The following is a 22677-nucleotide window of genomic DNA, read 5'->3' as shown; positions in this document are numbered from 1 at the left end:
TACTCTGGAGATTTTGCGTGCCAAATGGATGCCAGCATGGGGATTCTGTCATAACTGGGAAACTTGACTCAGCTATAGACATACACTCACCTGTACAACATAGGTTTCTCTCTCTCATGCATGTTGATGAGTTTATTTCTTACTTAAATGAACCATATGTTCTCTCTTTCCAGTTTCTGGTGAAAGCAAGAGAAAGAGAGGAAGTATGTTCCTCAGGGCTGTCAGAGACCCAAACAGAGGTTGGAGGGGAACTTCTGAGGATGAATGAAACTCAGGTTTTCTGGTTCCCTCCTGAAGAATGCAGCACTCTGGCTTCAGGAGCCACTCAGAGCCCCCTTTATCGCCTAGTCATCTCCATGGCTTTTGAGGACACTGGGCTCTTCCAGAATGAGTTATGGCTCCACCTAGGCCTGGTATGGACGCCGCCATCCCCTTGAAGGCCTGGGCCCATGGGGGCGGTAAACAGCTTGACTGAAGACATTTCTTGGTGACAGGATGTTTCCCTAGAAAAAGAACGGTGAACAGTTTTATAGTTGCATCCTCCTTTCCTACACCTTCACCAGGGTCTCCTTCTGGAATCTTCTCCCCTTCCCAACCATCTCTTATACCTAGTATTACTTCCTCCAGCCTTTATTTCTTCTTTTGGTTCCCTTTCCCCACAGGGCAATATTTTCCCCTGCACATTAATTGGCTCCTCTGACTCTTACTTGCTCTTTCTTTTTTGTAGATCTCTCTGCTCCACCCACCCTGGCTGACTTGGAGCCCCTGCTATTCATACCCCATTTCCTTATATCCCTGATGCTCCTTCCCCCAAGTACTTTCCCTACATATATGACACTCACCACACAGAAGAAAAGCCCAATAAAGAGTCCCACGACCACTACAAATGAGACCAGAGTGATAAGGAAGATTTCCCATGGCTTGAGAGATCCACTAGGCTTCATGTCATCCACTGAAATAGCAGTAGTTGTGCTAACTCTATTGGAAGTTGTATGGGTTCCAAATGGAGCAGATGTGTTCAAACCATTGGAGGTTGTGTTGGATCCAGTGTTGGTTGTTGTGCTGGTTCCACAAGAGGTTGTACTGGATCCAGTGTTGATAGCTGTGCTGGTTCCACCAGAGGTTGTGCTGGATCCAATGTTGGCAATTGTACTAGTATCACCAGAGGTTACAATAGAGTCAGTGGTGGCTATTGTGCTGATTCCACCAGAATTACTGAATCCCATGTTAGTACTGGACCTACTGGAGGTCATACTGGATCCAGTGATGGTGGGTGTTCTGGTTCCACCAGAAGTTGTATTGGATCCCATGTTAGTGACTGTACTGGACACATTGGAGGTTGCACTGGATCTAGCCCTGGTAGTGGTGCCAGGTCTTCTGGAGGTTGTGTCGGATCCAGTGATGGTAGCTGTGCTGGTCCCACTGAAAGTTGTGCTGGATTCAGTGTTGGTGGCTGTACTGGTCACACTGGAGGTTCCACTGGGTCCAGTGGTGGCAGCTGTGCTGGTGCCACCAGAAGTTGCACTGGATACACCATTGGCAGCTGTGCTGGCCCTGTCAGAAGTTGTGCTGGCTACGGCACTGGTGGCTGTGTTAGTGCCACCAGAGACTGTGCTGGATCCAATGTTGGTGGTTGTGCTGGGTCTGCTGAAGGCTGTGCTGGGTCTGCTGAAGGCTGTGCTGGATCCAGTAGTGGCAGCTGTGCTGGTGCCACCAGAAGTTGCACTGGATACACCATTGGCAGCTGTGCTGGCCCTGTCAGAAGTTGTGCTGGCTATGGCACCGGTGGCTGTGTTGGTGCCACCAGAGATTGTGCTAGATCCAATGTTGGTGGCTGTGCTGGGTCTGCTGAGGGCTGTGCTGGATCTAGTAGTGGCGGCTGTGCTGGTGCCACCAGAAGTTGCACTGGATACACCATTGGCAGCTGTGCTGGCCCTGTCAGAAGTTGTGCTGGCTACGGCACTGGTGGCTGTGTTAGTGCCACCAGAGACTGTGCTGGATCCAATGTTGGTAGTTGTGCTGGGTCTGCTGAAGGCTGTGCTGGATCCAGTAGTTGCAGCTGTGCTGGTGCCACCAGAAGTTGCACTGGATACACCGTTGGCAGCTGTGCTGGCCCTATCAGAAGTTGTGCTGGCTATGGCACCGGTGGCTGTGTTGGTGCCACCAGAGATTGTGCTAGATCCAATGTTGGTGGCTGTGCTGGGTCTGCTGAGGGCTGTGCTGGATCCAGTAGTGGCGGCTGTGCTGGTACCACCAGAAGTTGCACTGGATACACCATTGGCAGCTGTGCTGGCCCTGTCAGAAGTTGTGCTGGCTACAGCACTGGTGGCTGTGTTAGTGCCACCAGAGACTGTGCTGGATCCAGTGTTGGTGGTTGTGCTGGGTCTGCTGAAGGCTGTGCTGGATCCAGTAGTGGTGGCTGTGCTGGTGCCACCAGAAGTTGCACTGGATACACCATTGGCAGCTGTGCTGGCCCTGTCAGAAGTTGTGCTGGCTATGGCACCGGTGGCTGTGTTGGTGCCACCAGAGGTTGTGCTAGATCCAATGTTGGTGGCTGTGCTGGATCTGCTGAGGGTTGTGCTGGATCCAGTGGTGGTGGCTGTACTAGTGCCACCAGAAGTTGCACTGGATACACCATTGGCAGCTGTGCTGACCCTGTCAGAAGTTGTGCTGGCTATGGCAGTGGCAGCTGTGTTGGTCCCACTAGTGATTGTGCTGGATCCAACATTGGTAGTTGTGCTGGTTACACTGGAGGTTGCACTGGATCCAGTGGTGGCAGCTGTGCTGGCCCTGTCAGAAGTTATGCTGGATACAGCATTGGTGGCTATGTTGGGTCTGCTGGAGGTTGTGTTGGATCCAGTGCCAGAAGTTGTGCTGGCTATGGCACTGGTGGCTGTGTTGATACCATCAGAGATGCCACTGGATCCAGTGTCTGTGGCTGTGCTGGTCCCACTGGTTGCTGCTCTTGATCCAATGGTGGCAACTGTGCTAGTATCACTGGATCCAATGTTGGCTGTTGTGCTAATTCCATTGCCAGGTGTGCCTGATGATAATTGTAAATAATAACAAAAATATATTGAATATATCTGCTTTCTGCTCATTGCTTAGTTAAATAAATTACATGGATAATGATCCTCTCCACTCACCCCAAAGCTAAGAATACATGCTCTAGTTTCCTGATAGATACACTTATTCCATTAATCCATATTCCTTTGCACAAGACCCAACACAGATAAAAGTATCATAAAGGAATTGTAGGACCCAGGTGAAAGTAGTTTATATTATTTCGTTCCTTCTAAAAGAAGGTTGCTCCCTTCTTCTTGGATAATATTTCTCAGAATGTTATTGAGCTCTATGGCAAAGGCTGGAGAAGAACAAATTATATGTAGGCTAAATGCATAAGATTTCTTGGTATTAAGGCCTGAAAATCACGGTGTACAGATACAGAGATGCTATTCAGTACTCTGGAGGCTCAGGTGGAGTAAAGGCTGTGCCTGTTTTCTTCCCCTCACCACCCTGGTGGATCAAAGTGCTCAGCCTGCCTGGGTATTGTATTTTCTCCTGTCATTTATGGTTCAGTTTGTGGCTGACTGGGCATGGATTCCTATCACCTGCCCCCCCCCCCCATGTGTATTTTCTCTTCAGTCTCATTTGAACTAACATAGGATTAGAGCTTAGCTCTATTTTGTGAAACGCCACCGTGTTAAGGTTAAGGTCCAAATCATAAGTAAAATGACATTAGAAATGGACATGGCCAAGGGTTCAGGTGTCTGTGAAAGCGTGGATTTGACCCAAGAAGTTTTAGAAAACAGAATGAATGAGTCAAAACTTTAGGAAGGCTAATTTGGTTGAAAATGATTAATTCTTTAAATCATGCTTTCTAGTTGTGCAACAGGAGATGTTTTATGAAGCATTTAATAGAATGCTAGAGGCATGGAAACAGGGTGGGACTCAGTTTGACTCTTAAATCCTAGTCTCTTAAATCTGAGTCTAACTTAAGCTGATATGGAATCAGGGTTTTGGCATGGGAGAGAAACTGAGTTTGTGATATTAACAAACAAACAAAGAGCCAACATTTTGTTCTTAATATTTAAGTTCCCATATCACATAGGTTATTACCATTTTATAGATGCAAAAACAGAGGCACAGAAAAGTTAAGCAACTCACCCAAAGTACACAGCTAAGAGATGTTTACACAGCTGAGGTATGTTTCAGACTCAGATGATCTGAGGCCAGAGCCCAGTTTTAAACACTGTGCTCTGACATTGGTTACTCTAACCATTTACTCTAACCATTTACTCTAACCATTTCAGTTACTCTAACTGAAATGGTTAGAGTAAAACCATGATGCTCTATCTATGGAAGAGAACTGGAGCTAGTCCCAGCAGTGATCACTGTCCCCTACAACCCTTCAAAGGTTTTCAGATCCACATTGAAATAAAATCACTCACCAGCTGTTAAAAGTAGGAGAGACAATAGTAACCCGTAGGTAAGAAGAGTGTTTCCTTTCTGCATCTTAATCTGCCTCTTTGTGGCTGGAAAGTCAAATACCTGGATCCCAGATGTGACCAAGACCTAGAGAGCAAACAACAGGAGATTCTTGAGAAAGAAGAGCTCAGAGTGAAAGAGGAAAGCTGGAGCTTCCAAACGCTTGGGTCTCCTAAGGACGGGTTCCTGGGGAGAACCTTGAGCTTGGAGGGGGAGGTGGGTGGTAAGCACCGAATGCCTAGGTTCCTCAGGCTTCCTCCATGTGCCGTGGTCGCCTATTTCTCTCGTATGGAAGAGCTACAGGGGCCTTTATAGCTTCATAGGGGTGGGAAAGGGTTGGGCACTTGACCCATTGCTTCTGCCAACTATGAGCAGGTGACAAGACAATACCGAGCCTGAACAGGAATAGCCTGGGGGTCAAGAAGAAGGTGAGAAGGGAGAATGACACAATCACACTGGGCAGGGCACTGGGCTGGGTTGGAGCAGGAACTAGAATGGGTTAAGGAGATCAAGTTTGTCAGTGGAAAGGACCCACCCTTTAAGGCAGGCTTGGGGCCAGAAACCTGTTCTAGCTCAACTTTGTTTCCTGGTCAGGAAGTCCTGTGCACCTGGTTAGCACAGAAGCGGCCCTGATGAATGGAGCTGAGGAGTCAGGAGTTTCTCCAGGACATATAAGTAGAGATAGAATTACAGGGCCTTGAGGTATGCACATCTGCACATGCCTCTGCTTTGTGCTAGATATTTGTCAACTTGTTTTTCTAAGTAGTGTTCCAATTTACAATCCCACTAGCAGAGTGTGGAAGTTTCTGTGGTTCTATAGACTCCTCAACTTTATGTCAGACTTTAAGTTTTGCCAACCTGGTAGGTATGAAATAATATTCTTATTATGGTTTTAATTTACCTTTCCATGATTACCAATGGAAATGAGTATATTTTATTATTAACTGAACAATAAGATTCTTTGTTCAGTAAGGTGCTTGTTACAGTTCATCCATGTGTTGTTTCATTTATGTCTTTTGAAAAAATTTTTTGTACATTCTGGTAATAATCTTTTATTAGTAGTATGTGTCACATATATTTTCTTCCATCTCTGTCTTGTCACTTTTTTGGGTGCCACTTGATGAAATTTATAAGCTTGATAGCTTATATTTAAGACTTTACTCTGAGCTTATAAAAAATATTATCCTATATTATGTTCTGTATGCTTTTCTCTTTCACTTGACATTTTTTAGTCTTTATATTATGGTCATTACCGGTAATGTGGCATTATGATGAAGATTCCCGGCTTAACAAAAAGGTAGCAATGCTAGAGGAAGGACATCAGCAGACAGCAGACAGAAACAGCCTATCACAAATGTTCCACAGCAGAACTCCCAAGATTTCTTAGAACTTTCACACATAACTGAAGTCGACTTCCCTAAGAACCGGTCAGTCAGCCTGCACCAGGGAAGCTGCCCCAAAGGGATTCTCTGGTAGCTTCCAGACAATCGGCAACTTACTACAGAAAAGGAAAACAAAGCTCATTGTTCCTGGACTGCAGTTGGCTCTCCCTCACATGCTAGTAAACTCCTCAGTGCTATCAGCTAAGCACTGAATTATTCGTTATTTCTCACATATGCCACCAAGATTCGCCCATCTCAGAGTTTCCATTCCAGACAGTAGAAACTTGCAGCCTGAAAGTTCATTCAGACACTGAACCGCCCAGCTCACTGTCCTTTTAACTCTTGCACATCAGCTTGGTTATGGGCCAAGTCTCGTTTGGATTCTGCTCTGCACATGCCTCTGCTTTGTGCTTATTGGGAATGGATCCAGGAGAATCTGATTTCTGGCCATTGAGATCACTATCAGTCAAGAATAGGGAATTTGGTCTGTTAGTCCTTTTTGTCTGCACGGAGACCCACAACTTTTTGCCACAAGCAATTGGTAGGTGTCAGCTGCAGATTTGAAAAGTCACTCATGCCACCTTTATGCCACCGATTTGCTGTCTTGTCTTTCTGACCACAGATACAATCAATTATCTGTGTTTTTGCCTCTGTGCACACCAAGACAAGTTTCTCTAACGCTAAGAATCTGCATCCTCCTCGTCCTCCCCAAAGCTCCCTTTCCATGTTTATTCAGCATGGCCTCAATTATTGTCAATATCTCCTTAATTCAAATTTCCGTGCCAAGGCTGGTATCAAAATACAATAGTCCCCTCCCATAACTCTTGACTTTAATAAAGTGATATGCCTGAAGGGAGTCTTTGAAAAGAAAGGAGCCCAAATACCTTGCACACAAGTGTCAGCTTTCATTGATGGATACCTGAAATTTCTAAATGATTAACTTAATCCCAAACAATTGTTCCTTTAGGACTCTTTTAAAATCAACGTTTAAAAAAATGGAAAAAGAAGAAACATCAATGCGAACTACAAAATTAAGTCAGGAAAATGAGGGCTTCTGATGGCTATATCAGTCAAGTTAATTATTTCTAAAACCTTAAGAAAATTCCGCCCTTGAGAAAAATAAAATGATGAAAATCAACATCTTTATTTTAAGAAATATGGACACTGGAAAAAAGAATGCCCTGCCAGATTCAAAATGAAATCATGCAGTGTGACCATTCCAATAAAGAAAGAAAAGAAAAGGCATATAGATTGGAAAGGAAAAAGAAAATATTTCTGGATGAGGTAAATAACAAAAATTGAACAAGTAAAGATATTGATTTTATTCAGGCTATTGCAATATGAAGAGGACCTAAATCCAAAGGTCAAAGCATCTCAGCAGGATGGTTTTGCCTTAGGATGTTTATAGGAGGGATAAGCATGCTGCAGGTGGGATGATTTACAATGGGGAATGTTTTGCAATCAGAAGTCTCAGTGGGCTGAACAAAATTATCCCTGCACCTACCTAGTTTCAAAGGGACAAACAATTCCAACCTTAGTCAACCTCTCATGAGGTGAAGAAAGGGAAGTTGGCTAGGGATGAAAGGGGAAGGGTCTGTGACTGGCCTTGAAAACAGGGTCGGGCCAATGTGGAAAGACCTGTGTTTGGTCTTGTCACAGGTCAACAAGGGAGTCACCTGTGAATCTTAGGGGAACCACGAGAAAGAGTGTAATGCAAGTCTTATATAAGTCATATGGGGAAGGGTGGTTCTTTGTGACAAGTTGTTTCTCAGGACACAAAAGGGATGGGGTGTTCAGAAAACCAAAGATGGGGAGGTGGGTGAGAGGTTAGTTCTTAGTCTTTGCTGTTTTCTGGCAGCACAGGGCTCAGGTAAAGTTCAACATTGTCAATGTCAGGATCATTTTTGGAGAAAACCCTGTGAAATCAATTTTTTTAAGGTTTTGATTTTTTTTTTAATCCTCGAATTAATAAGTGAGTTAATCCAGGTTGTAGGATAAATTCAATATAAAAAAATCAGTTGTACAAGCATACTCACTGCACTCCCCCTCTCTACGTGGGACATGACTCCCAGGGTTGTAAAGCTTCCTGGCAATGTGGGACAGAAATCCTAGAATGAGCTGGACTCAGCATCAAGGAAATGAGAAAACCTAGCCCAAAAGGGGTAAGAGCAGAATGAGACAAAATAAAAGTGTTAATGGCTGAGAGATTTCAAACAGAGTTGAGAGGTTATCTTGGAGGTTATTCTTATGCATTATATAGCTATCACCTTTTTGCATAAGGTATATTAGAGAGGCTGGAGGGAACTGCCTGAAAATGTAGAGCTTTGTTCCAGTAGTCATGTTTCTTGAAGATGATTGTATAATCATATAGCTTTCAATATGTGACTGTGTGATTGTGAAAAAAAAAATCAATTGTAATTCTTCAGTTGTAAAAATACAACTTCAGTAGTAAAATTCCATATTACAAGAGCAAACAAATACAGGACTTACAAAGGAAAAATGTTGACAAAATATGTGCAAGACCTGTTCACTGAAAACAGTAAAACCTGGCTGGAAGAAATTAAATGAAGATATATACTGTGTTCATGAATTGAAAGACTCAATAGTGTTAAGATGTCAGTTCTCCTCAATTGATCTATAGCTGCAATGCAACCCCAACCAAAATTCCAACAAGGTTTTTTTTTTAATTAACAAGTTGACTCTAAAATTTATTTGGAAAGGCAAAGAACCTAAAATAGCCAAAGGAATGTTTTAAATTTAAACAAATTTTAAATTTTAGAATAGTTTTAGATCTACAAAAATTTGCAAAGTCAGTACCCGGAATTTCCATGTATCTCTAACCCAAATTTCCCTTTTGTTAATATTTTACGTTACCATGGTACATTTGTCACAACAGAGAAATCAACATTGGTGTACAACAATTAACTAAACTCTACCCTTTATTTACGTTTCACTCATTTTTTTCTTAATGTCTTTTTTCTGTTCCAGGATACTCATTGCATTTAATCATAATGTTTCCTTCGTCTCTTCTGGTCTGTAATATTTTCTCAGACTTTTCTTGTTTTCAACACCTTAAGAGCTTTGAAGAATATTGGCCAGGTAATTTGTAGAAAATCATTCAATGTATGTTTATCTGATGTTTTTCTCATGGTTAGACTGGGGTTCTGGGTTTTGGGGAGAAAGACCTCAGAGGTAGTATATATTATTCATCATATCATTTCAAGAATTTATGCCATCAACAGGATTTATCATCTGGCCAAGGTAGTATTTACCAAATTCCTCTCCTATAAAATTATGTTCCCATTTCCCATCCCCCCCCAGCTTTCCCTGTTCTACTCTTTGGAAGCAAATCAGTATATGCAGCCCACATTCAAATAGGTGTGTGTATGTGTTAAGCTCCACCTCTTTGGGGGTAGATTATATAAATTATTTGGAATTCTTCTGTAGGAGAGATTTCTCTTTCCCCCTATTTATTTATTTATTTATTTATTTATTTAATTATATATCTATATACCAATGAGGTCTAATGAATGTTCATTTTATACCTTGGGTTATAATATAATGCTGCATTATTTTTTTGTTATTGCTCAAATAGTTTCAGCTTAGCCAAACTATTATTTAAAACTTTTTTATTGTTAAATATAACATACATACAGAAAAAAAGTGATTATTTTCAAAGTACACTTCAATAAGTACATTCAGAACAGATTTTAGAGTTTGTTATGGGTTGCTGTTCCACTATTTCAGATTTCTCCTTCTAGCTACTCCCAAATACTGGAGACTGGAAATATGTATATATATATACATTTTAATATAAATATATTTATATATTTTAATTTTTTAAAAATATATATTATATTTTTATAAAATAAATATATATACTTATTTTAATATATTTATTTATTATATTTATAAATAAATATATTTATTTATTTATTGTGAAAATAACATGTATCCTAAAAATCAATAAATTTCAAAGCATATCACAACAATTAGTTGTAGAACAGATTTCAGAGTTTGGTATGGGTTACAATTCCACAATTTTATGTTTTTACTTCTAGCTGCTCTAAGATACTGGAGACTAAAAGAAATATCAATATAATAATTCAGCAATCATACTTGTTTGTTAAACCTTACCTTCTCTGTATAACTCCACCATTACCTTTGATCTTTCTCCCACTCTTTAGGGGTATTTGGGCTGTGCCCATTTTAACTTTTTCATGTTGGAAGGGGCTGTTGATAATGTGGGATAGCGGGGTGGAACTAGTTGATGTTCTAGAGAGGCTGGGCCATCTAGGTTTCAGGACTTATCTGGTCCAAGGACCCATCTGGAGCTTGTAGGTTTCTGGAAAGTTACTCTAGTGCATTGAAACTTATAGAATCTTATATACTGCCCTGCATGTTCTTTAGTATTAGCTGGAATGGTTTTGGTTGGGGTTTTGCACTTTATGATAGGTAGCAATGTCTAACTGAAGTTTGCATAAGAGTGACCTCCAGAGTAATCTCTCGACTCTATTTGAACTCTCTCAGCTACTGATACCTTACTTGTTAGACTTCTTTACCCCTTTTGGCCAGGATGTAATTGTTGATCCCATGGTGCCAGGGCCAGGCTCATCCCTGGGAGTCATCTCCCATCAAATTAGCGGCATACTTTTAAATCATCAGTTCTTAGCAGTACCAAAATGCCCCACTCCTTTCTAGAAACATCTTTACTCCTTGGGGGGCCACTTGAAAACTATTAAAAGCAGCTACTAGTTACCCTTTATTTGGCCTGAGGCCTCTACTGAGTTGAGGTCTCTCAGCATTCCAGAGAAAATCCTTAAGCAAATAAACCTGCCTATATGGGATGAATGCATCCCAGAGCTAGCCGGTGAATTACCCCTGACTGCATGCAAGGTTTCGATCCTAAATCTTAAAAATGCATTTTTGTATCTTTCTTTATTCTAACTCTTGATACCTATTTGATGTTAAATGGCAAAGACTTACAAAAAAAGATTCCCACCCTGTTCACTTGTGCTGCCCCAAATGTTTCAAAATAATCCCTATATTTAAAAAAATACCTTAGCGGCAGAACTTAATGGCCTTCAACAGCCTCAAAGTACAGTCTTGCAATATGCTAACTTTGTAAACTAACATATTCCTAATATAAGTGAATTTTTAAATTAAATTTTGAACCATTACTAACTGAATGGATATGAAGAGTTGTGGAGAATATTTAAAAGTAAGCTTTGTTTGTAGTCACTGCTGACTACAAAAAGTTACAGAGAGTTTGTAAAAATAAATTGTCCTCATCAGTGCTGCTCTCAGTTTAACTGCTGTTAACGAAAAGTTTAAAAAGTTTTTCTTAACCATCTGAATACTCCATCTAAAAGATAAAAATTTTATGCTCTGCTAGAATAATACCCTTGTTAATGTTTATGTTAACTTTGTCATCCTTTATTTCAGAAGACGTCTTTTCACTTGTTATAAAAGTTTTGTTCTCTCACCTTGTAAAAGCAACATGCTAAAATAGTTTAACATATTTCCTGAAAAAGGCATTTTACAAATATTATCATTAAAATAAAATTTCTATCCTACTGTTAACTACATTTGCACAAGTAAAATATTCATATATTTTTAAATGATTTAAAATTCCTAAAAATTTAACAATGTCCTCACTGTCCATGTTATATTCTAATACTAATCTGTATAATATAAAACAACCAAATTTACTATCAGTTATACTACCTTAAGGCATCTCTAAAAGTACAGTTGGTCAGCTAGAGGTCAGAACTTCATCTTCAACAAAAAGAATCTTTAAAGGTAGAGCAAGGCAAGAATAAAAACTTATGTTCTACCTATTAATTAACTTAATCCTAGTAAGTGTATAAATGTAAATAAGATAAAATTTCTGCTATAGTTTGTAGTTGATGATCCTGATATAAAACAACTGTCAAATGTTTTTATTTATAAAAGTAAATTCATTTAAAATGCTTATTAAGACATTAATAATTACTCCTAAACCTTAGCCATTATTGCTAAATTCTGAAATGCTGTGCTCTTTGTAGTTCTCTAAAACTTTAAGCATCTGCGTAATACCCAAGACTCAGAGTTAAAGTTCTCCAGCTCTGAAAGTCAGCATTATTCCATACAGCAACATGTAAATGAAGCTGATCCAGTTAATACTAAAATAAGATATTATCTATATTCTAAACCTTTAACTTCTGTGTGAGACCAAAAAAAAAAAAAAGTGACGTTTTCTCCCAATTAAACAGCACCAAGAGATACTCAATTTATTAAATGCTATGCTTTTACCAACAAAAAATAGCAGTAATTCATGGACCTGACCATCAAAAAATAGTACTAACATCTCTCAAGGAAATATTTGGGCTGACATGGTAGCCGAAGCTGCAGTCCAATCTATCAAACCTGTTCAAAACCTCATTTCTGCACCCCTTCACTTGCCATGTGCACCTTTTTATTCCCCAATTAAGCAGAAATGAGCCCCCCAACTAGAATTCACTCATGAATCTGAAAAAAAGGTCATTTCTTTCCCTCTTCCCCAGTCTCACTTAACCGATGCCTCCTAGGCCCTCTCATTTTTATCTTCTTTGCTATTAGTTGGCCTTTACATTTTAAGCTTCTCACCAGGTTTATTTCTTCCAGACTAAAAGCCTTTCATACCAAATCAATGCCGATGCAAGAATTTTCAGCCATTCCAACCACCCCTCTGGACTCCTCTCTTATTTTAAAAGAGATAACCAATAAGTTCTAAGCCCCATTAAGCAGGGCCTACACCCCCTGACAAGCCAGAATCAGATACTGAAAACAGCTCTTCATCCATCAGCACCCCTTGAGATTAAGGGGCAGAACTCTCTAAAGGGGAATTTGAGGCAGGCTAGAACTGGGAGAGAGGGGAAAGTAAAAAAAAAAAGCAAACATGAAGGAGTCCTTGAATAAAGACAGTTAGTCAAGGTCAGGAGGGCCCATGTCTGGCACACACATCCTGCCTGGGGCTACCCCCTTAGAGAAACCCCCAGCAGCACCTAACCCATCTGGAGCCAAAGACCCCCACCTGAGTGAGTCAACTACACAGAAGGGTAGAGCTAACCGACCCACCCAAATGCACTCTCTACCCACCAGACACCATCCTGGAGAGAAGGGAGGGTAGGAGAAAGAGCCCTGAACAAGTAAGTGAGTAGGGAATAAGGAAAGCTCATCTATAAAAGCAAAGGGTCCCACATTGCCTATTGCCTACTGCCTTCCATCTTTCTTTATTTTCAAGAGCGCCCACATGTCTTCGTATATGTGTATCTAATAAATTTTCTGCCTGTTTACTTAAAACAACCAAACACCTCAATAATACAAAAACAATCTGATTTTAAAGATAGGCAAAAGATTTGAACAGACATTTTATCAAAGATGCACAGATAGTAAATAAGCATGTGAATAGATGCTCAATTCCTTTAAAGCATTAGTGGACTTCAAATAAAAACAACAGTGAAATGCCAGTATATTCCTATTAGAATAAATCTAAAAATTAAAAAGACTGATCATACTAAGTGTCAGAGAGGATGTGGAGTAACTGAAACTCTCCACTGCTGGTGGGAATGTAAAATGGTGCACCCACTTTGGAAAGCCATTTGGAAGTTTCTTAAAAAGTTAAACTTACATCTTCCATATGGTCCAGTCTTTCCATTCCCAGGTGCTTACCCAAGAGAAGTGAAAGCATATACCCACACAAAAAAAACTTGTACATGAATGTTCATAGAAGCTTTACTTTTAATAGCCAAAAATTGGAAATAAACTGTTTTTTAATAGGTAAATGGATAAATTTATTATGGCAAATACACACAAATTATGGTGAATACAGCAATTTAAAACTATTGATACATGCCACAAGATAGATGAATTTCAAAATAATTATTCTGAGTGAAAGAAGCCAGACAAAAAAGAGGACATACTCCATAATCCATTTATATAATTCTGTAAAATAGAAATTGATCTATAGTAACAGAAAACCCATCAGTAGTTCACTGAGAGGTGAAGGGAGGAGGGAGAGAGAGAGCAGCACAAGGATAGTTTTAAGATAATGGATATGTTCTTTTTTATTGTAGTTATGTTTTCACTTTTGTAAACCTATGTCAGAACTGATCAAACTGTACACTTTAAATATGTGCAGTTAATTATATATAAATTATACCTTAATAAGGTTTTTTCAGTGATCAAATCACATTAAAAAAATCAAAATTAGTGCAAAAAATCCATGATGAACAAAATTTCAAAATTTCACACAAAGGCAGGGTGAGTAACAGTGCTGTGCCAGGCCCTGTTAGAGCCTAAGGCAAAAGGAAAAATCAATTATATTGATCTTATCTTTATTTAAACTTTTGATCATTTTTTCATCATGGATCTTTTGCATTAATTTTTAACTTTTTTATTGTAAAATATAACATATATACAAAGCAAAGGGGAAAAAAAGCAATAATTTTCAAAGCACATTTCAACAAGCAGCTCCAGAACAGATCCCAGAATATGTCATGGGCACCATTCTATCATCTCAGATTTTTCCGTCTCCAGAACACTGCGGCCAGAGAGAATATTAATATAGAGATCCATCAGCCATACTTGTTTATTAAATCCCACTTTTTCTGTTACACCTCCTCCTTCTCCCAATCCATAGGGATCTTTGGGCAATACCCGTTCTGACTTTTTCATGTTGAGAAGGGGTGTCCACACTGAATGAAGGACGGGGGATGCAATCAATTCATAGTTCTGGAGAGGCTGGTCCCTCTGGGTTTCAGGATTTATCTGACCTAGGAATCCTCTGGGAATTATGTGTTCCAGGCAGGCAAACCTACACATGAAACCTTTATAGAGTCTCAGTTCAAGCCCCAGGTGCTCTTAAGAGACAACAGGGAAGGGAAGGCAAGATGGCGGCTTAGCGAGGTGTAGGAATTAGTTTGTCCTCCAGAGTAGTTAGCAAATAGCCAGGAACAGTACAGGACAACTGCTGGGACCACATCAGTGACCGGCACACAGCATACCCCAGTCTGGACCAGCAGGACTGGCTGCGAGCCCCCCCACAACTGTGAGTTCCCCAAGCCACAGTGGCCAGCTCCCCTCCCCAACAGGCTGCTTCCCAGAGATGAAAGGAAAGGGACTTTACCAGCAGCAGGGGCTGAGCCCAACCAAACTTCAAATGTGGAATTAGTTAACAAATTCTGACTACTAAAAATAGCCCCCCAGCTCAGCTGAACTTCTAGTAAAAGCGGAGGTCGCTGGTTTTTGCCCCAGCACAGAGGGGGCAGGGCTGACAGAAAATGAAAAAAGAAAAAAAACAGAGTTTTTTTTGGAACTGAAAAGATCTGGGTCCTGCAGGAAAAGAGGGGGCACATAGAACTTGGAGATACACAGAGCAACAGTACCAATTTAAGCTCTTGATTGGCAAACCCAAGAAACAGGGTCCTGCTCTGAAAAGGATTTTTCTTTTTCTCTTTTGTGAATGTGTTTCTACAGATCGATTACTCTTTGGATACAGCTGCAAGGCTTCTTGGGCTCCACTGCCCCAGGCATAGGCAGAATTGAGCTTGTTTAAGAGCTTGTTTGAAGTCTGTGCCTTCCCTAGGAGGGGGTGGGGCAGCTTAGGGGGAATCCCTCCCTCAAGGAATTTAGATCCCAGGGTCTGGAAAAATGAAGTGATTAAAGCTAGCTGACAACCTCTCCTCTTGTCTCCACCATGCCCCAAGGGAGAATCTGCTGAAGTTAAAGGTACCACATCACCTTATACTGGTGTGACCAGCAGGCAGAAGAGCGCCACATACTGGGCAGGATAGGTAAAATGCAAAGTCCAGAGACTTCATAGGAAAGCCTTTTAATCTGCTGGATCTCAACCTCAGGGAAAACTAACACAAGTGACTCTTTCCTCTTGAAAGGAGATCAGTTTGGTCTGGGAAAATCTGACTGGGGTCTATAATACCTAAGTAGACCCTCTTAAAGGGTGGGGGAAAGGGCCCTTACAGGCAGGGCAAGAAACAAAAAAACAAGAACTGAAAAATTCTGATCTATTAAACAAAACCTAAGTTAGAGAACTAGAATAAGCTGAACTGAATGTCAAAGAACAGATATACAACAAAGTCATCCAGCAAGAAAATAGTAGGGAAAAAAAGTGTAAACAATCTCCAGAGTAAACTAATTAAGGTAGTTAAATGCCTAGATGTCAGCAAAAAAAAATGACTCATACTAGGAAAATTGAAGATATGGACCGGTCAAAGGAACAAACCAACAATTCAAATTAATTCAGAATGTTCGAACAGACATGGAAAGCCTCATCAAAAATCAAATCAATGAATTGAAGGAGGATGTAAAGAAAGCAAGGAATGAACAAAAAGAAGAAATCAAAAGTCTGAAAAAAACAAATCACAGAACTTATGGGAATGAAAGTCACAGTAGAAGATATGAAAAAGCAATGGAAACCTACAATGTCAGATTTCAAGAGGCAGAAGATACGATTAGTGAACTGAAGGACAGGACATCTGAAATCTGACAAGCAAAAGAAAATACAGGGAAAAGAATGGAAAAATATGAGCAGGGACTCAGAGAATTCAATGACAACATGAAACACATGAATATACATGTGGGTGTTCCAGAAGGAGAAGAGAAGAGAAAAGGAGGAGAAAAACTAATGGAGGAAATTATCACTGAAAATTTTCCAACTCTTATGAAAGACTTAAAATTACAGATCCAAGAAGTTCAGCATACCCTAAAGAGAATAGATCCAAAAAGATATACTCCAAGACACTTACTAATCAGAATTTCAGAGGTCAAAGAGAGAGAGAATCTTGACAGCAGCAAGAAAAAAGCAATCCATCACATACAAGGGATGCCCAATAAGACTATGTGTAGATTTTTCAGCAGAAACCATGGAGGCAAGAAGACAGTGGGATGATATATTTAAATTATGAAAACAGAAAAACCGCCAACCAAGAAATCTATATCCAGCAAAACTGTCCTTCAAAAACAAGGGGAAATTAAAACATTTTCAGACAAAAAATCACTGAGAAAATTTGTGACCAAGAGACCAGCTCTGCAAGAAATACTAAAGGGAGCACTAGAGACAGATAAGAAAAGACAGGAGAGAGAGGTGTGGAGGAGAGTATATAAATGAAGATTATCAGTAAAGGTAAAAAAAAAAAAAGAAAGAAAGAAAGAAAGAAAAATTAGATATGACATAAAATCCAAAAGGCAAAATGGTAGAAGAAAGTGATGCCCATACAGTAATAAAACTAAATGTTAATGGATTAAATGCCCCAATCAAAGGACATAGACTGGCAGAATGGATTAAAAAACAGGATCCATCTACATGCTGTCTACAGGAAATGCATCTTAGACCCAAAGATAAGCATATGTGGAAAGTGAAAGGTTGGGAAAACATATTCCATGCAAATAACAATCAGAAAAGAGCAGGAGTAGCATACTAATATCTAACAAATTAGACTTCAAATGTAAAACAGTTAAAAGAGACAAAGAAGGACACTATATATTAATAAAAGGAACAATTCAACAAGAAGACATAACAATCATAAATATTTATGCACCAAGCCAGAATGCTCCAAAATACATGCAGCAAACACTGAAAAGAGAAATAGACACATCTATCATAATAGTTGGAGAATTCAATTCCCTACTCTCATCAATGGACAGAACATCTAGACAGAGGATCAATAAAGAAACAGAGAATTTGAACAACAAAATAAATGAGCTAGACTTAACAAACATATATAGAATATTACACCCACAACAGCAGGATACACCTTTTTCTCAAGTGCTCATGGATCATTCTTAAGGGTAGACCATACATTGGGTCACAAAGAAAGTCTTAATAAATTTAAAAACATTGAAATCATACAAAACACTTTCTCAGATCATAGAGGAATGAAGTTGGAAATGAATACTAGGCAGAATGCCAGAAAATTCACAAATATGTGGAGGCTCAACAACACACTCTTAAACAACCAGTGGGTCAAGGAAGAAATTATAAGAAAAATCAGTAAATATCTCGAAGCAAATGAAAATGAAAACACTGCATATCAAAATTTATGGGATGCAGCAAAAGCAGTGCTAAGAGGGAAATTTATTGCCCTAAATGCCTATATCAAAAAAGAAGAAAGAGCAAAAATTGAGGACTTAATGGTCCACTTGGAAGAACTACAGAAAGAACAGCAAATAAAGGGAAAGAAATAATGAAGATTAGAGCAGAAATAAATGAAATTGAGAACATGAAAGCAATTGAGAAAATCAACAAAATGAGAAGTTGGTTCTTTGAGAAAATCAATAAGATTGTGGACTTTAGCAAAGCTGACAAAAAGAAGAAGAGAGAGGATGCAAATAAATAAAATCAGAAATGGAAGAGGAGACATAACCACTGACCCCACAGAAATAAAGGAAGTAATGAGAGGATACCATGAACAACTTTATGCTAATAAACATGACAGTGTAGATTAAATGGACAACTTCCTAGAAAGGCATGAACAACCAACATTGACTTGAGAAGAAATAGACAACCTCAACAAACCAATCATAAGTAAAGAAATTGAATCAGTCATTAAGAAGCTTCCCAAAAAGGAAAGTCCAGGACCCAGATGGCTTCACGTGTGAATTCCACCAAACATTCCAGAAAGAATTAGTACCAATCCTGCTCAAACTCTTCAAAAAACTTGAAGAGGAGGGAAAGCTACTTAATTCATTTTATGAAGCCAACATCACACTCATACCAAAGCCAGACAAAGATATTACAAGAAAAGAAAACTACAGACCAATCTCTCTAATGAATATAGATGCAAGAATCCTCAACAAAATTCTAGAATCAAATCCAGGAGTACATTTAAAAAAATTATACACCATGACCAAGTAGGATTCATCCCAGGTATGCAAGGATAGTTCAACATAAGAAAATCAATTAATGTAATACACCATATCAACAAATCAAAGCAGAAAAACCACATGATCATCTCAATTGATGCAGAAAAGGCATTTGACAAAACTCAACATCCTTTCCTGTTGAAAACGCTTCAAAGGATAAGAATAGAAGGGAACTTCCTCAACATGATAAAGGGAAGATATGAAAAACCCACAGCTAACGTCATCCTCAATGGGGAAAAAAAGAAAGCTTTCACCCTAAGACGAGGAACAAGACAAGGATTTCCATTATCATCACTTTTATTCAACATTGTGTTGGAAGTTCTAGCCAGAGCAATTAGACAAGAAAAAAGAAATACAAGGCATCAAAATTGGAAAGGAAGAAGTAAAACTCTCACTGTTTGCAGATGATATACTATATGTCAAAAACCCTGAAATATCCACAGTAAAAGTACTAGAGCCAACAAATGAGTACAGCAAAGTGGCAGGTTACAAGATCAACACTCAAAAATCTTTAGTGTTTCTATACACTAATAATAAACAATCTGAGGGGGAAATCAAGAAAAAAAATTCCAGTTACAATTGCAACCAAAAGAATAAAATATTTAGGAATAAACTTAACTGAAGATACAAAAGACCTAGACAAAGAAAACTACAAGAAATTGTCAGAAGAAATCACAGAATGCAAATGTACTAAGAAATGATGCTCATACATCTATGTGATGATATTAAGAATTACTGATTGCATATGTAGAATGGAAAAAAAAATAAAAGAAATCACAGAAGACCTAAATAGATGGAAGGGCATACCATGTTCATGGATTGGAAGACTAAATATAGTTAAGATGTCAATTCTACCTAAATAATTTGCAGATTCAATGCAATACCAATTGAAATCCCCAGAACTTACTTTTCAGAACTAGAAAAATCAATAACCAAATTTATCTGAAGGGACAGAGTGCCCCAAATAGCTGAAAATATCCTGAGAAAGAAAAATGAAGTTGGAGGCCTCACACTACCTGACTTTAAGGTGTATTATGAAGCTATAGTGATCAAAACAGCATGGTACTGGCATAAAGATAGATATACTAACCAATGGAATCAAATAGAATGTTCAGATATAGACCCTCTCATATATGGACAATTGATCTTTGATAAGGCAGTCAAGCCAACTCACCTGGGACAGAACAGTCTCTTCAATAAATGGTGCCTAGAGAACTGGATATCCATATGCAAAAGAATGAAAGAGGAACCATATCTCACACCATATACAAAAATTAACTCAAAATGGATCAAAGACCGAAACATTAGATCTAAGACCATAAAACTTTTAGAAGAAAATGCAGGGAAAAATCTTATCAATCTTATAATAGGAGGCGGTTTCCTAGACCTTACACCCAAAGCATGAACATTGAAGAAATAAATAAATGGGAACTCCTCAAAATTAAACACTTTTGTGCATCAAAGCTCTTCATCAAGAAAGTAAAGGTAGCCTACACAATGGGAGACAATATTTAGAAATGATCTATCAGATAAAGGTCTAGTACCAGAATATAGAAATTGTTCAACTCAACAACAAAAAGACAGACAATGTAATTAAAAAATGGGAAAAAGACTTGAACAGATACTTCTCAGAAGAAGAAATACAAATGGCCAAAAGGCACACAAAGAGATGCTCAACTTCCCTGGCTATTAGGGAAATGCAAATCAAAACCACAATGCGATATCATCTCACACCCACCAGAATGGCCATTATCAACAAAACAGAAAATGACAAGTGCTGGGGGGAATGTGGAGAAAGAGGCACACTTATCCACTGTTGATGAGAATGTCAGATGGTACAACTGCTGTGGAAGACAGTGTAGCAGTTCCTCAGGAAGCTAAGTATAGAATTGCCATATGATCCAGCAATACCATTGCTAGGTATCTACTCAGAGGACATGAGGGCAAAAACAAAATGGACGTTTGCACATCATTGTTTATAGCAGCATTATTTACAATTGCCAAGAGATGGGAACAGCTAAAATGTCCATGAACAGATGAGTGGCCAAGCAAGCTGTGGTATATACATACAATGGAATATTATGCAGCTGTAAGACAGAATTAAGTCATGAAGCATGTAACAACATGAATGGACCTTAAGGACATTATCTGAGTGAGATTATCCAGAAACAAAAGGACAAATACTGTATGGTCTCACTGACATGAACTGACATTAGCAATGACCTTGGAGAATTTCAGTTGGTAACAGAGACCATCAGGAGATAGAAATAGGGTAGATATTGGGTAATTGGAGCTGAAGGGATGCAGATTGTGCAACAGGACTGATTGTAAAAATTCGGAAATGGATAGCACAATACTACCTAACTGTAATACAATAATGTTAGAACACTAAATGAGGCTGAATGTGAGCTTAGTAGAGGGAGGAGGCCTGGAGGCACAAATGAAATCAGAAGGAAAGATAGACAATAAAGACTGAGATGGTATAATCTAGGAATACCTAGAGTGTATAATGATAGTGACTAAATGTGCAAATTTAAAAATATTTCTGCATGAGGAAGAACAAAGGAACGTCAATAATGCAGGGTGTTGAAAATAGATGGTAATTAATATTTTAAAACTTTAACGTATGTGTGAGACAAGCAAAAAATGTTTATTTGGTACAAAATTTATATTTTGACTAGTGCATTTCCTAATATAACTTATGTGGACAGCTTAATCAAACACCATAGTACTTGGAACCTTGCGTAGGGCATGAGATTTTGTAGGTTTGTCCAGAGTGATGCCCAGATAAATCCCAGAGTGATTTGATCAGTGAATAGGGAAGTATTTGTGAAGTCCTCTGGGGGGAATGGTGAGAAAGGGGGAAAATTCAACTTCCCCAAGTGGAGAATTCTTGATGTTCTCACAGGCAGTCGGAACAGCCAAAGCAATAGGCTGAGCCTCAAATTTGGGGGTTTGTTCGTATGGAACTTAATCCCACAAAGGATAGATTAAGCCTATTTAAAATTAGGCCTAACCATCATTTTGTACAATTTTGTTGGATGGGTCAATCTTAACTGCAGCTTCATAATCCTGTAGGCCTATATTTACAGAGTAATAAACAGCAATAAAATGAATATTTTATTAAAAAAAAAATTAGGCCTAAGAGTCACCCCCAAGAGAACCTCTTCTGTTGCTCAGATGTGGCCTCTCTCTCTTGGCCAACATGACAATCAAATTCACTGCCCTCCCCCTCTCTACATTGGACATGACTCCCAGGGGTGTGGGAATGGAACAGAAATCCTAGAATGAGCTGGAACTCAGCATCAAGGGATTGAGAAAATCTTCTTGACCAAAAGGGGGAGGAGCGAAATGGGACAAAATAAAGTGTGAGTGGCCGAGAGATTCCAAACAGATTCGAGAGGTTTTCCTGAAGATTATTCTTACGCATTAAACAGATATCACCTGTTTGGTTAAGGTGTAGAAGAGAGGCTGGGGGGAACTGCCTGAAAATGTGGTGCTGTGCTCTGGTGGCCATGTTTCTTGAGAATGATTGTATGATGATATGGCTGTCGCAGTGTGACTATGTGGTTGTGAGAGCCTTGTGTCTGATGCTCCTTTTGTCTACCTTTTCAATGGACAAGTAAAACATATGGATTAAAAATAAATAAATAATAGGGGGAACAAATGTTAAAATAAATTTAGTAGATTGAAATGCTGGTGGTCAGTGAAGGGGAGTGGTGGGACTTATGGTATGTATGAATTTTTTTCTGTTTTCTTTTTATTGCTTTTTCTGAATTGATACAGATGTTCTACGAATTGATCATGATGAGGAATATATAACTATGTGATGATGCTGTGAGTTATTGATTATATAACAAGAACGGAATGATCATATGATAAGAATGTTTGTGTTTGTATGTGGTTA

At 39.1% G+C, this 22677-nt stretch overlaps 1 protein-coding gene across 1 annotated transcript in view; it reads right to left on the bottom strand.

The window, feature by feature from the left end:
- Window positions 1-337: 337 nt before the first annotated feature.
- MUC21 (mucin 21, cell surface associated) overlaps window positions 338-22677 on the bottom strand; it is a 36594-nt gene continuing 14254 nt past the window's right edge. The window contains exons 2-3 of the mRNA XM_077159400.1: window positions 848-2964; window positions 338-441 (exon numbers count right to left, since the gene is read on the bottom strand). Coding sequence (XP_077015515.1) covers window positions 338-441; window positions 848-2964 — 2221 coding nt within the window. The remainder of the gene's footprint in view (window positions 442-847; window positions 2965-22677) is intronic.

This window comes from Tamandua tetradactyla, chromosome 5, assembly GCF_023851605.1.
Source record: "Tamandua tetradactyla isolate mTamTet1 chromosome 5, mTamTet1.pri, whole genome shotgun sequence".
Classification (NCBI taxonomy): domain Eukaryota; kingdom Metazoa; phylum Chordata; class Mammalia; order Pilosa; family Myrmecophagidae; genus Tamandua; species Tamandua tetradactyla.
Note: the sequence above shows the minus strand (reverse complement) of the source record. Positions and strands in the feature narration are given on the sequence as shown.